Raw genomic sequence first — 15,988 nt, 5'->3', positions numbered from 1 at the left:
GCAAGGGCACAATGTGGCAATTTGGGTGTCCTTTGGCATGGCTGGGGAGGCCAACCAGAACGGTTTAGATGGAGCTGTATCTGTGCCCTGTAATCATTCAGATCACAGACTGTTCCCTGCATCTCCTCTCAGCTGGTAGCCTGATAATCATCTCAGGGAAATTGTGAAGAAAGTACTGAGGACTTGGTCCTCTAGACTCCCAGATAGACTCCTAAGTCAAGAAAAGAGGCTGGCTAGTAAGCACTTGCTGATTGGTCAGGCATCTAGCCAATAGGGAGAGGCCTTTGTGGGTGGAGTTGCCCCATAGTTCAGTTAGGTAAAACCCAATTTTATGTAAAGAGGATCGTTGAGGAAAGGGATGCAGTGGGCTCCCGGCCCTCCTCATCTTCCTTTACTTTGTATCCAGGGTCACATTGGGATTCGGATAATACTATGAGAATCTTCCAGGTCTCAGTTACATCTGAAAGGGAATACAATGGGAAGACACTGACTTAGAACAAAAGCATTTCAGACACACATCTGTTCCCTAAAGCATTGTATAACTCACAATGGATTCTCACATAATTCCATGTTGAGGGGAATTGCATTCTTGTTTAGAAAGAGTGACTCTTTGGAGAAAATTGAGTTCCTTCCTACCCTGAGTGTTTTTTTTTTTTCTTTAAACAGAGGCTTTGTGCTGGGCACCATGGTTGAGCAGGTTCCATGGCATCCCACATTCAGAAGTGACAGCCAGGAGGACAGTGGTCCCAATCCTGAATGTAGAGCTGGGATCTGGGAAAGTCGGCCCCTTTCTGGAATGGGATTCAAGTAAAGCAGAATAGAACTTTACATCTGGACCTCAGGGCGCAGGCATTGGGTGGAATAACCTGAGCTAGCTCTGACTCTCCTTTCTTCTGGACATTGCACAACCAGAGTTGCTGCTTAGCCACTTTCCATCTCGGATTAAGCACACACTTCTAGGCCTGTTCAGAGTACCGTCTCTGATCTTCTTAACATGGTAGAGCTTCTGCATATTATAGCACATGGTCTTATTCATGTAGTTTTATGTCCACTGTCCCTGGGTCCCCGAGGCCCCGTCCCCCTGGAGGCTGAAGCTGAGTCAGACAGGAACGTGGAAGTCTGAGGGCACTGCAAACAGATTAGCATCTCTCGATTGTTGTTCTTTTAGGCAATTCTGATGGTGACTGGGCGGTGTCGACACTAACGTTGCCAAAAGGTACCGTCTGGCCTTTTCTGGTTCTTTTGTCCAGGTGTTGTCTAATGTGACACTAAACAATGAAGGCCAGAGAGCCCTGGTGTCTGTGTGTGATCTGATGCATGTGTGTGTGTATGGTGGTGGTGGTGTGTGCACACGCATGTGTGGGATGTTCAAGTCCGTCTTAAGTTCGAGCGTGTAGGTGTTGCGTAGGGGGGTATGCACAGGCGTGTGCACTTGTGGGTCTGGGTGTGTTGTGTCTGTCCTCAAAGCAGTTGTTGGACAATGTGTTGCCCCTTGCTTGCCAATATTTGTTGCCTGAAGGAGAATTCATCTATCAGAAACCATTCCAGGTAAGGCCTCCAGAGATTGTTATTATTTTTCTCCTCTCAGGAAACTCCAAAGGCAAAATGGTGCATGTGTGTGCGTGTGCATGTGTGTGCGTGTGCATGTGTGTACACGCACAAACAACATTAATTCAGGGAAAGAACACAACTTCTGATGGAGAAATAAATGCAATCAATTGGTTGACGTGGAGTCAGAATGGCGAGGCAGAGCTGTTTTCAGCTTAGCCGAGTGAGCAGCAAGATGAAGTTACCGGTTGACTTGAGTGGGTCAGTTAGCTAGCCGGGTGTCTTAGGCCAGGTGGTTGCTTCAATTAATGTGTTAATTTCTTCCTCTGTGCCAGAGTAATGGCCCTTCACATCCATTTATCACTAATTCCCCAGTAGCTTGGCTACTTAGGCGTTGTCATTCCCATTTAGAGATGAGGTCATGGGTGTGGAAGTTCATGCCTGTCTAAAGTCATTGAACTGCTCAGGGTAGAGCAGGGGTAGAGCGACCATTCGTTGAACCCACATCCATCGGACTTGAATGGCTCAACTGTTCCCCACTGTCGCGGTGATAGGATAAGTTCTTTTAAGAATGCACCAGAAACATGGTTCTCATTGATCCTTCTGCTGGGCTGGAAATAGCTCCCCCAAGCAGACAGAGGTAGAACTCTTCATCCCCTTGAACTAAGGGGCCTGTAGACAAGCTACCATCATGACCATGACCAAAGAGTATTCTGACTTCCGGTGGGGGGGGCGGATACTGGGCCACGGGGGCTGGGGGTAGAGACATTCATGAGATGCCTCTTGCAGACAAGTGTTTGTGGGCCTGCCTAGTGTTCGTGGAGGATGGAGAGCAGAAAATGGAGTGGGGGTGACTGAGGGTGTGATGGGAGCAGGGACCATTGGACCTGGGGTTCTCTCCTTTGAGCCTCCCAACATAGATCTTCATCCAGAAAGTTATTACGAGACAGATGATTTGGCCAAATTGCAGAGTTTCCGATTCACCAGGCATTGGGTACAGCCCCAGGACTTGGATGACTTACCGGGGTCCAAGGGGACACCAATACTGCTAGCTGGGGTACCACTCTGTAAAACCCACCAGGGTAGAGAATAGGAGGCTTAGCCCATTGCTTGAGGATGCGAGGTCCTCTTTCTGAAGCTTAAGCTTTGACCAGGCCTCCAGGGGCTCAAAAATATCTGGGTTTGGGGAGGGGGCCACCAAAGTCCCACACTGGGAAAGAGAGTCTTGCATGTAACAAGAAACCCCTGCCTAACTGGCCAGTGATTGCCTTGAGAGACACAGAGGGGTTTCTTTGGGGGGTGTCTTGTATTAGATAATAATGACTCACATGTCAGAGTCCATTTTTAGAAATGCAAACAATTTGGAACATGACAGACCCATTAATTTGAGAAGCATAAGCCTCCCCCTCCCCCTTACTGCTTTTCCCCTGTGAAAAGCAAAGTCGTTGGGATCCCATGATAGCCATTAGACCGGTCTACATCATACCTGCCCTTATGCTAGCCTGGTTATTGTCTGATATATTCAGAAAATAGTTCAGGACAGGCCAAAAGCATGGGTTGGATGCTATTCTTTTATTTATTTTTGTAGCCAAAAGAATAGAATTCCATCCATTCTGCTAAATTTACCTTTAAAGTAAATTGGGGGGGGGGCAGAGCAGTTTCAAAGAGGGCTAAGCACAAGTTCCTTGGGGGTGTGGGGTTGGGCATTGGTCTCTGTTCTAGTGTTTTCCATTCAGCTTTCAGATCCATCAGGGGTGGGAACCTTTATTCCGCTGAGGGACCATTTGGATATTTATGATCTCATTCACGGTCCACATAAAATGGTCCAGTCCAGGTGGACAGGCCACAGGCTGCCCACAAGGCACATGTAGCTCTCCCCTGTAATGCACGGAATGATTTGGGAAGTCTCGTGTGGCCCTGCAGGCCAGGTGTTCCCCCACCACTGGTATATGGGACCATGGAGATGAGGCTAGGGGCTTATCTCCCCCTCCTCATATCATATTGTGGCCTCCTCCTCCTCCTCCTTCCCCTCCTCCCCCCCTCCTCCCCCCCCCCTCCTCCTCCTCCTCCTCCTCCTCCTCCTTCTCCTCCTCCTCCCCCCCCCTCCCTTGGCATTAGGGCCTCCACACTTGCTAAGCAGGTGTTTTACCATTTAAGCCATGTCCCATCCCCCGACTTCCCTCCGCGCTCCCCCTCCCTCTCCAGCTGCCCTTCTAGCATATCCTTCAAAGGGAGAGAGAAGCTGGGTGTGATGAACTTGGATTCCCATAGATCATGCTGCCTGCCCCCTCCCTCCCCACCCCAGGTTTGCTTAATCTCATGACCTCCAGCAAATCATCCCATCTCTCTCAAGCAGCAACTGTATTCTGACCTGTGCAAAGGGGACATCATATGGCCTATGGTGGTGAAGATAAAGTCATGCTTAAAACATGGGCCACAGCAACAAGCATGTGAGGAACTGGCAAGCCCAGTGCAGGGAAGTTACTGATATTATTTTACAACATCTCCAAGCTTGGAGGGGGGAGGGGAGGAAAATCCCAAGGTTGGTCATAACAACGGTTTAACCCTTCACTTCCTAAGTGCTTTTTGACATCAGATCAGTGAAGATCATCATATCCAGTGCCACGGGATGCGCTGCTCGGGGAGTTTAAATAAGAAAAGAGAGATGTAAGAACAGGTCCCCTGAGATAGGAAGGAGTTTCTCGCTGCCGCCCCTGTTGCCTGTGACTTTGCTTGGGAATTGGCAAGCATCGCTGGGGTTCCCTCTTTGTCTCTGCGCCGCTGTCATGGATGTCGCCCCCTAGTGGCTACAGCGGATGATCCACCCATGTCCAGCCCTGGGAACCTTCTGGGCTCAACTTGTTTATCAAAACTCCATTCCGGGAAGACACCACTTTTCCAGCCCAGCGGACAGTTATAATCAAGGTGAAAGATGTTCTAGTCAATCTCTTTATTTCGTGACACGAAGAGAAGGTATTGGAGTGAACTTGCTCCAGGCTGCAAGTTAAAGGTCTCTGGTTCTGACTGGACTCAAGTCATACACGTGTCCCTGCCTAGCCACTCGCCTCCTCTGAACTTCCATCTCTGCCCTTGTTGAAATAGAGGTGATCAGACTAGCCACTCCCCATGGAGGAGGGGTGTGGGTGGGTGAGTTCTAAGAGTTATTACTGTGTTCAGGACAGTACTGAGAGCAAGGCCCAGGCCCAGGCCCAGAGTTCAAGCCCCACAACTGACAATTAAAAAAAAAATCACTGTAGATGCTGGGTAAAAATGTAAGCCCTGGGCCTACCTACTTTATCCTCAGGGCCTGGACTCAGCCTTCCTCTTGAATGGCTCTTAGGTCCACTTAAGTTTACACCTGCCTTTTGCTAAGACCCAACCATATGCAAACATGCTTTGTCCTAGAACACCAATATTTCACATGCCAGTATATTTTTTTTCCAACATGATATTTTTTAAATGTTTGCTGAAATAAAACTGTTTCCTAGTGGTAGTTTGAGCTGGGCCATACCTGGAAAATAAGATCTTCAGAAAAGCAATGGTCTTAGATTTGATTTTCCACTCTACCTGTTATTAGCAATGGCAGAGTGACTTGACAGTTGAATTTTCCAGAATCTCCAGTCCTATATTTCTTCACCTGTCACATGGGGAAAAATGATATTATCTGGGCATCTTTTTAAAAAGAGAGTTTGAATTATGGGCTTCTCGGGCCAAAATTCTAGAAGAATTTAGAAAGGCATGAACTTCCAGGCACCAGTGGCTCATGCCTATACTCCTAGCTACTCAGGAGGCAGACATCAGAGGATTGTGATTTGAAGCCAGCCAGGGCAGACAAATCCATGAGACTCTTATCTCCAATTAACCAGTAAAAATAAAAAAAAAAAAGGTGGAAATGGTGTTGTGGCTCAAGTGCTTAGAGTGTTAGTCTTGAGTGAAATAGCTAAGGGATGGTGCCTAGGCCCTGGATTCAAATAGTCCCAGTCCTGGCACAAATGCACACAAAAAGGCATGAACCATGGAGTTAACTTTTGGAATGTAGGCTTATAATACAGGCTCCATCTTGCTCCTCAGCTGCTTTTAGAAAGACATTTAGGCTGTGCAAGGTAGCTTATTATGACTGTCATCGCAGCTACTCGGCAGATCATATTCTAAGGCTGGTCCAGACTGAAAAAAAAATGAGGCACAAACATAAACTAAAAGCCAAAGGGACAGAAGATGTGGTTCAAGTGGCAGAGCACTTGCCTTGCAAGAACGAAGTCCTGTGTTCAAACCCCAGGACAGCCAAAAAGTAAAAAATAAAAATTAAAAAAAAAAAACTGAGGTCATGGAGGTAAAATGGCTTCAACAACTCCTAGTTCATTTGTTCTTCTAAAGAAACAGAGACATCCCAGTGAGAATTCTTAGGACCCAGAAGATACTACAGGAGGCCCAAGACTAGAGGGAAGGAATGTGTAATTGGGCTATGGCTCCATTGAACTGCAAACATTTCCCCCCAGCCTGTCCTGGGGAAATTGCTCACCCAAAGGCAGCCTTAAGCGTGCAGCTCACGAAATTTTTCTGGCTTTTTGCAATTTCCTGATTTGGGTTATTGGTTTTGGTAGCAAGCAGTAGAGTCTAGTGCAGGAGGAGGGAGGGGTGGGGCGGTGAAGTGAGGTGATGTGGGTTTTTTTTTCCTTTAATAAAAATCAAATCCCACTTGCTCCTGAGTTCAGCCCTTTTGGAAAGCACATGCAAGCATTAGAGCTTCGATGAGCTTCTCTGGGAACCCACAGGGCATGAAATGAACCAGCGGAGATGGTTCCCTGGTTTTCGGAAAATGCCATCGCATCAAGATCGCAATAAACGTCTCCCTAGTTTGCAAGCAAAGCCTGCCCACCCCATCCCTCCCAAAGCCACCTTGCAGGTCTGTCCACAGAAGAGGTGCTGAATCTACCTTTTGTCAACAAATTGTGGCAGGGAGTCAGGCGTGACCTTCGTGAGAGATCCCCTTGTCTTCTGGAGAGGACGGAGGAACACTCCACTCGGGTGGAAAGCAGGAGAGCTGTGCTCTCCATTCACTGTGGCTCATGTTCTCTGGGTGTCCTCAGGCGTGGTAGATGATGGGGACTAGAGCGGCCACTTCGTGTAAGATGGGACTATTGCCCAACTCTGAACACATCGCCATGGTAAGAGGAATGAAATGGGCTGCCGTGGTCACAGGGGAGTTGAGGGGAGTGTGAAGTGGAGGGGTTCTGGACCGTCTAGACCACAGGGGGTAGGAATGGTGGATGGGTGGGGCCCATCCAAACCAGGGCTCTACCTGGAAGCAGGTGAATGACTTCTTCTATTTGCATCAACACATTACCTCCTGCTATAATACTGGGTAACCAAGAACCTCGAATCTTATGGCTTCTAGTTTATGGAGCTCAGAATGAGAGGCTCTGGTGTCAGCTGACTTTACCCATCTGTCTGGGAGCTGGCAAGTTCTGGTGGCCCGAAGCTGGTATTTGCTGGAAGGAGGAAGGTGGCTTCACCCAGCTTGCACCGTGAGTTCCATCCTTAGCAAGTAGAAGCTAGACACAAGCTAACAGGGATGGTTGAGGTACAGGAAAAGAAATTCTTCGTCCAGCTTCTGCTTTCATTGTGTCTGCGAGCATCGGTACTTATTCCTGAAGCACTCAAGACCCAGCAGTTGGGAAGCAAGGGGCTCCTTTCCCTGCCCCCTTTTTCTTTCCTGGAGTTTGAAAGGCACAGGGAAGGACATAGTAGTGGCTCATGCCGCTACTTCCAGAGAACCCCCAGTCTCATCCTCAGCTACTTTGAGGTGACTCCAGGAAGATAGAGTCATGTGCAAAGTGGTGAGTTTAGGAGTCAAGGTTCCTGCTCTTCATTGATTGTCTTTAAAGGGAAACCCACTGGCTTGTTATAAAGTTTCACCAGCACAGAGGTTGAGCAGAAGACAAACCACACCACGAGTTTCTGAAAAGAAGAATCTCAAGGGAGCTACCATGCTGGGCAGATAGAAAGGCAGCAAGAAAACATGTTCCATCCTGGGCCCTGTGGCCAGCTGTGTCTGGGGCAGGAGCCGGTCCACTTTGGCTCAGCAGCTGCTCAAGCCGAGGAAGAGATGAAGGACCTGAGGTTTCAGGACTGGCAACGGCAAGAGACTCGCAGAAGCCAAGGCGGCTCACGGCACATCCAGGGAAGCTTTGGTACAAAGCCCCATCGGGGGCATTTCCAGAAATCACCCCAGCAAAGGCGGCAAGAGCCTCTTGTCAGGAGCCTTTGGAGTGAAGACAATCAAGGGCCAGGCTCTTGGGCACTCCTTTCTGGTCTCCTCTCTTAGAGGGACATGCTTCAGGAACGATCCAGTGAAGCCCGGGAACACTGGCTGGCTGGAGCTTCGTTAAGACCGGCTTCAAACGCAGTGCCCTCTCCTCGCAAGGCCCCGCGTGAGGTGAAGCGGAGACAACTCACAGCAAAGATACGCTTCCCACCTCCCCATTTCCTCCCTAGCCCTCTCCAGCCTGCTTGGGAGCTTTTTTTTTTTTTTTTTTGTATTCTTCTTATTCTTCTCTTCCTTCCTGCCTTTCTTGTTTCTGCCTGCTGAGACAGCCTCAGGAACCTGTGTAGCTTTATAGCATGTATTTCAAAAGAAGAGGGCGAGATGCCTGCGTGTTTTATACACAGTATGAACTGTCCCCCTTTTACTTTTTAATTTAGCTTGTGAAGGGAGAAAAAAAGAAAGAGCAGAGACCCAGAAACCACTTCTTCCCAAGCCAAAGTAAATACTGTCTGACATTTAACCCAAAGGCCCCACCACTACAGTAATTTAACAGGAGAATATAGGTTTCTCCCTCATGTGAGACTCCCGGGGAGTGGGCCAGGTTGATGGGGACCCAGCTCAGGGACCCAGGCTCCTCCTCTAGTCTTCGGCTTCGACCATGGTGATAGTTGGTTGTCATTAGAGTGTGACAGTCCGCTTTCTCTCACTGTGAGTGACACTGTGTCGGAAACAATCAAGAAGAAAGGTTTAACTTGGGCTCACAGGTCTCAGAGGTTTCATTCAGTTCATGGCCGCTTGCTTTGGGCCAGGCATCGTGATATGTAGGGGAGGCGGGGAGTGGTAGAGAAAAGCCGCACACATCATGGTGGCTGGAGGTGAAAGAGAGAAACCGCTGAGATCCCAAAATGCCTCTCAAGGGCAATTCTCTCAAGACCAACTTCCCCCGACCAGGGCGTCAGCTCTTAACCTTTCTGCATCTCCCGGAGGTGCCATTGGCCAGTGCGGGAGACTACTTGTCCTGGGGACAAAATGAGAAAAAAACGAGAGGAAGGATTTATTTGGGCTCATAGTTTAAGCATATCATGGTGGGGAGGACAGGGCAGGGCAGGGCAGAGAAGTTCATGGTGACCATGAAGGAGAGAGAGAGGGAGAGACAGAGAGACACAGAGAGAGACATAGAGAGGGAGAGACTGAGATTATGCCTGTAGTAGTTAGGCTTTCTCCTCCTACACCTTTCATTACATCTAGGCCCACAGCCTGTGGTGCTCATATTCAGAGCCTGTCTTTCCCTGTTCAGTAACTCTGGAAACATCCCCACAGATGCATCCAGAAGTGTGTTTTACTAAATTTCACAGGTGTCTCTCAACCCAGTCACCTTAACCATGGAGGTGAACCATCACAGCTGGAGTCCAGGCCTTCCCTGCAGGAACTTTGAGGTGAACACTTAAGATCCACTTGGTACCCATCCTTCTAATTGGGGGGGGGGGCACGGGGGGAAGCGAGGGTAGGGAATGGTGATTTTCTCTTCAAGAAAGTCGGGTGAGGTGGGAATTGTCTTGCCTCCCTCTGTTGGCGTTTCACGAGTAAGGGATGGTGAGATTTTCAAGAAGGCTGGAAAACCAAATTTGGAGCTGGAAGAATGTGAACTCAAGGCAGGGGAAGGGATAGGAGAAAGAACATATCTGATCTAAGAGATAAGTATGGCAGATAAGTGGCCACCTACAGCAATGTTCAGATGAGGTTATACATTTAAGGGAGTCCTGATATGAACCATTTATCATGTACGGAGCTTTTACCTGCCTAGTCTCATTCATTTCTCCACGGCACTCTGCCAAGTAGATCTGATTATCCTCATTTTGTTTTTAATATTCTTTTTGCTTTCTAACATTGACAACAATAGCAGCTACAATCTATTGAGTTTCCTACTCTCAGGCAATGACATTGGCACCAAATACTTGTGGCCCTCCTCCTCTGTGCCATTGCCTTCTGTGATTTCATTTAGATTCGTTTCATTGTATCAAAACGCTGCTTCGTTTTAGATTTTATAGGTGAAGCTTAAGAGAGAATCGATGTGACTTGCTCGCTGTCTTAAGCTTGTTCATGGGGAAGGGTTCTGTGTGTAAACATGTGCCCATCTGCTCTCGAAGTTTATCTTCTCTGCTCCATGTACTAGAGGAGGATTGGAAGTCACTGGGATCAGAAGCTCCGAATTCTGCTTTATGCCTGTGATTGGAAGTCACTGGGATCAGAAGCTCCGAATTCTGCTTCATGCCCATGACGCGCGGCGTCCTACAAGCTGTCAGCACCGCCATTTCCTCATTCCTTCTCCTTACATGTAGATCTTTTGGGAAATCCCTTACCTCTGGAGGAGCAGGGGCTGTGTAACGGCATTCAGAGCCTGGTGTGGGTGCAACATCCGCAGTGTGACTCTGCATCCTCACAGGAAGTGACTGGAGAATAACTAGAATAATTAGTCTCTTCTAGGCGGAGTTGGTACAATGTGGTGGGAGAAGCTCTGTTGACCCTGTTGGTGCGGGAGACGGACTGAATGAGAAAAAGACATGGAATGTTCCCACAGAATGCCCAGCCTGGAGTGATACGAAAGAAACCTTGTCTCTTCTCACTTCTATGGAGGGGAGGAGGGGGAGAAGCATATCACTTTTTGTGCAGCCCAGATCTGGGATAAGAGGCCCTCCTTCCCATCTGTGAGTTGTCCAGCGTGTCTGAGAAGATGCTGGAAATCACGCCTCGTGTGATGAAGTAGCCAACAGGTTGCTCGATGAATAACAGCCTGGCCAGGAGGGAGAGTTGCAAGTTACTCCAGCTTTTTAAATCTTGTTTCACTTTGAAGAAGAAGAAGAAAAAAAATGACCGCGTTTGGTCTTGTCTGTGAGCGTGTGTGTGGTGGGGGAGTATTGGGGCACCGTTGAATTTCTGGCCACGAGATGTTGGCGTTTTCTCTTGAGGATATGATAGTTACTCACATGTGTCCATCTATGTCGTGGAGAGCAAGAAGCATTAAGAGTGTTTTACCCGTGGGATTCTCGACCCAGTGGCGTTGAAGGCTCTGCGGCTCTGTCAATTGATCCTCGACAGAGCAGCACCGCCCACATTCTGTGGTGCAGACAGTCGGATGAAGCATGCACCGTTTGGACAGAAGCCAGATGTCCTGGGTCCAAACCCAGCTCCATCACTCGCCGAGTTTCCAAAACCTCCGGAACCTTCATCTTCTCCTTTCCAGCATGAAGCCAGTAAGAACATCGACCGCAAGGTCATTCCAAGAGTATTAAGAGTGGTGGTGCCCAGTGTAAATTCCTAGCAGAGACCCTAGCCTCCAGTGCACACTTGGATCACTTCACCACTGTGCACACTTACTCAGTGTACCACTGATGAGAGAAGGGGAACAAGGAGCGAGGCCGTGTCAGCACAGCTTTCTGTGACGTCGTGGGGTTAGCTCCCTCTGCCTCATTTACCTGATTGTGTTCTACCTCCTCTGAGCTGAGCCTGCTAGCAAATATCCAGCCTCATTACACTTCCAGGCAGCCGCATGAAGCCTGAGAAAACCTGCCTGAGAAAATCCTTCACCGAAGCGGCAGTTCTTCAATCCCCTATTTTTTTTTTGGCCAGTCCTGGGCCTTGGACTCAGGGCCTGAGCACTGTCCCTGGCTTCTTCCTGCTCAAGGCTAGCACTCTACCACTTGAGCCACAGCGCCGCTTCTGGCCGTTTTCTGTATATGTGGTGCTGGGGAATCGAACCTAGGGCCTCATGTATCCGAGGCAGGCACTCTTGCCACTAGGCTATATCCCCAGCCCCGATCCCCTATTTTTGTTGTGCAGACTAGATGGCCAGGTAATGAGACACCCTACCCATTTCTAATATGTTAGAGGACGTCACTAGACTCTAAGGATGTGTGTGTGTGTGTGTGTGTGTGTATGTATGCACGTGTACATGCGTGTGTATGCCAGTCCTGGGGCTCGAACTCAGGGCCTGGGCTCTGTCCTGAGCTTTTTTGTTCAAGGCTAGTGTTCTACCACTTGAGCTACCGCTCTACTTCTGGCTTTTCGGAGGCTAATTGGAGATAAAAGAGTCTCACAGACCTTCCTGCCTGGAATGGGTTTGAATTGAAGTCCCTCAGGTCTCAGCCTCCTGAGGAGCTAGGATGACAGGCATGGGCCACCGGCACCCAGCAACATCAGGTTCTTAAGTGAAAGAGTCCCATCACTGGAGAACATCACCAAGAATGTCACCAGCTGAGTGTGAGCCACGGGAAGGCCTTCTGGAGACATCTTCAGCCCAAAGGAGGAAGGAAGGTGGGAGGCCGCCCGCTGAGGCGCTGGGACGCGCAGCAGCTTGACTTGGAAACTCACGGCTCTCCATTGCCACGGATGCGCGACTCCGTCCCGCCCCACACCTGTGCACGTTGTCTGCTGCTAATGAAGAGAGAGACAGATGGAGGAAGATACAGTTTAATTTTACAGCCCTGGCTCCTTCAAGGCAATTAGGCTTATTGGAAAAAAGTCACCTTCTCCCCTCCCTCTGCCTCCCCCCCACATTTCCTCTCGTTCCCTCTCTTTTCTAAATGAAGAAAAATCAAACCGGAGAAGGCTGGTATGGCTGAAAGTCTCACTCATCTGTTTCCTGGTTGGCTTGTCAACCATCTGCCCACTGATTAGGTTAATGCATTTATTAATGGAGCTACGTCGGTGAATCCGTTAGTTGTTTTGCAATGTGTTTTCTAACAGACAAAGACAGGGATGCGGTGCATGAAGGCAGAGAGGGGCCAGGTACCCTTTTTCTCTTTCCCTTGCCTGGGTCCACATTGGGGTAGCAATGGGTGGTGTGTGTGTGTGTGTGCGTGTGTGTGTGTGTGTGTGCGCGTGTGTGTGCTGAGGAGAAGGGATTTCATGGAAACTGTATTATCCATCAGACAAGGGATCTACTGAACCTTCAGATGTTGGAATAACCTTGGAACCATCTTGTTGGAGGCCTGCTCTAAGCCCCAGGCACTACAGCTGTACCTATCTTTCTCTCCTATAAAACGCCAGCAAGTCCTTTGGAGGGAGACGGTCAGACAAAAGACAGGCGTGAATGACAGGATCTTGTCTACAGGCCACTGGGCGAGCACAGAGTGGCCCTGGTTTTCTTCACCCCGCCACACAGAAATGCTTCCAGTTTCTTGAAACTCCTGCGCTCCTTTCTACCTAAGGGCATTTGGTGAATGCCAGGCAGGTATCGGCTACCCACAGCTGTGTAACATATGACCCCTATGTTTGGTGGGTCTGCGTAATGGTTGTTCCTTGGGCTGGTGATTCTGGGTCGGCCGAGTAGTTCCTCTGGTTTGCGTGCTTTGGGCAGGGCTGGCTGAGTGTTGGGTCAGAGGGCAGCACACCTGATGGGCTATAGCATCCAGGCTGGTCCCACTGGACTTATGGCAGTTAGGAGGCTGTTGGCTATGATAACTATGGGTGCTTACCTGTGGCTTTGTCATGTTCTACGAGGTGGCCTGGTCCTCCTCCTTCTAGTGAGATGGGGCTCAAGAGGCTGATCTTAAAAGCTGCCCCATTACTCGGTGTGAAGGCTTTGTGTGAGTTTAGGCAAGAGATTCTCATTGGAGCCTTATTTGTGGTAGCAAAATATTGTATCTTGTTCTCTCATTTGGGGAATGATTAATGTTGACAATCCTACTCTGAGGTAGTATGTGGGTTTTAAAATCCTACTTATTAGTAACTTTATAACAACATAGAAAATATTTGATAGGATAGCCTAGGAAGAAGGAAAACAGCATCATAAAGATGGTGATAGTGATTATGACAAACATCTAAAGCACTTCATACACCTCAAATTACTTTACCTTTCAAATGGCCTTATGGAATATATACATTTATTTGTGTGTGTGGTGGGGGAAATAAACATTTTTATTGCAGGTACTTACTTGGAAGCTGAAATAAGAGTCAACATTTCATAAACCTACCCTAAGGCACACAACATTAGCAGGTGGCCGAGTTTGGATTTGAACATGAGTCTGCTTCTTCTGGCTAAAAAAAAAAAAAGAATAAATCAAATTAAAAGCAACCAAACAAACCAATTTTTAAAAATTTCCCAAATTAAATTCTCTGTTATGAAAGAGACCAGAAGAAAATAACATGTACCTGTTGATACTGGCTGTGGTGAATGGTAGTGGTGCATGTGAATCTTCCTCAGCATGTTTGCTGTTTTCTCCAGTGAGGATGGACTTTCTCCATAATGAAGAAGCACCTCTGCAGTGTTAGAGGATGGTAGAAGGGGAGCCAGGACTGTGGTGGGAGGAGCTAGGGGTCCCCTTGAGTGTCCCCGTCCTCCTCCTGCTTCTGCTCTTGTTTGTGAAAGGGCCTCCGTCTCCCTCCAGGTGAAGCGTCTCTTTGTGTCTCGTGTGGACCTTTGGCTTCTTTTTATGCTGTTCTTGGATTGACTTGCCAATCCCTAACTCTCTCTCTCTCTTTCTCTCTCTCTCTCCTTTCTTTCTCCTCTCGCTCCCTGTCTCTGCTGTCTCTTCCCCTTCTCCATCCACCCATCCCGCCCACCCGCTGTACAGCTGACAAGGTCAATGACGACTTCTACTCCAAGCGGAGACACCTGGCGGAGCTGGCTGCCAAGGGGAACCTACCTCTGCACCCCGTAAGAGTGGAGGATGAGCCCCGGGCCTTCAGCCCCGAGCATGGGCCCGTCAAGCAGAATGGGCAGAAGTCCCGCGGCGCCAACAAGATGCCACCACACCCTCTGGCCTACAACACCACCACCGCCAACTTTAAGAGTTGGGACCCCAACGATCAGTCTCTCCGCCGACAGGCGTATGGTAACAAGGGCAAGCTGGGCACGGCTGAGTCGGGCTCCAGCGACCCCCTGGGAACTCGCACCCAGCCCTTCCCACCCACACAGCCATACTTCATCACCAACAGCAAAACAGAAGTGACTGTCTGAGCTTCACTGCTGAGAGCACCCTGGAGACCACACTTCACTGAGAGAGGCAAAAAAACAAACAACAGAAAAACAACCCACCCCAGCCACAACCTTCTTGTCCTCCTCTCCATACGATCCCACACTCAGTCTCCACCGGCACCGACCACCAACCTAACCGGTGACGCAGAATCAGGCTTTTACTGTGTCCTGCCTAACTCGTGCCGGCAGGCAGATGAGGGAGACTAAAGCGCAGGCCCGCCTTCAGCAATATGGCTGAGGGGAAACTGAGGCACCTGCAGCTCTTTCAGTGTTGGGCCCATGGAGGCCAAGTCACGTGCCCAAACTGTGGGGGTGAGATTTTTGTTTTCTTTTCCTCCTAACTTGAAACTGAAATCCATGATGAGAAAAAAAAATAAAAACCACACACATATATATATAGAGATAGATAGATAGATAGATATTAAGTAGCACAATTTAGAGTTGTGTCCATTGGAGCACACATACCGTTGGCCACATGCTGTCTTTCTGGGAGGATGAATGAGGGTTGAAATGAGAGAAAAATGCATTTCAGATGAAGAGGTATCCGGGAAGAATTTGTCCACAGGTTAAGAAATTTTCTAATCGCCCAAAGTTCTGTGGACCCCAAAATACAGATGAGCTTGAAGACAGTAAATGGATCTTCCCTGCCCCCTCTCCCCCCAACCACTGTATTGATAGCACCTTTCATATCATCTGAGTTGAAAGCAAAAACAACACACACACTCACACACATACAAAGAGACTCTGAACCCACGGACATTGATGCACAAAGGAAAGAACATTCTAGAAATCTCCCATAAAGACCATTGCTGTGAAAATGGGAGCACTGGGCTTTTGTGGTGGGGAAAGAGAGGGTCCAGAGAGAAAACAAAACAACTTTTAAAAAAATGATCATTTCAAAGCAAAACAAGACACAGAAAATGTACTCTCGAGACTAAACAGACGAGAAAAGCAAACTAACTTTTGGTCCAACAATCTTTAAGATTTAGATACCAACAATGACATCATCACCCACCACCACCAACAACACCAACAACAAAAAACACAGCTGGAAAAGTTGACGACAGAACCCTCTGATTTCTGGGATTTCTCCCTAACTTTCAAGACCTGAGATTACCATGGACTCCAGTCCTCTAGGAACTGTTCCTGACTTCCCTCACCAGTTCCCCCTCCCCCCCAGCAAGCCCCCCAGTGCGTTG

General features: G+C 48.6%; 1 protein-coding gene across 2 annotated transcripts in view; it reads left to right on the top strand.

Annotated features, from left to right (window-relative positions):
• The window catches only part of Shisa9 (shisa family member 9), a 191,826-nt gene extending 177,055 nt beyond the window's left edge, over positions 1-14,771 (top strand). The window contains exons 4-5 of one of the 2 annotated variants that reach the window (XM_048332580.1): positions 1,169-1,216; positions 14,386-14,771. In XM_048332580.1, coding sequence (XP_048188537.1) covers positions 1,169-1,216; positions 14,386-14,771 — 434 coding nt within the window. The remainder of the gene's footprint in view (positions 1-1,168; positions 1,217-14,385) is intronic. The other variant, XM_048332581.1, reaches the window with a different exon arrangement.
• Positions 14,772-15,988: the final 1,217 nt, after the last annotated feature.

The sequence above is a fragment of the Perognathus longimembris genome, chromosome 23, assembly GCF_023159225.1.
Source record: "Perognathus longimembris pacificus isolate PPM17 chromosome 23, ASM2315922v1, whole genome shotgun sequence".
Classification (NCBI taxonomy): domain Eukaryota; kingdom Metazoa; phylum Chordata; class Mammalia; order Rodentia; family Heteromyidae; genus Perognathus; species Perognathus longimembris.
Note: the sequence above shows the minus strand (reverse complement) of the source record. Positions and strands in the feature narration are given on the sequence as shown.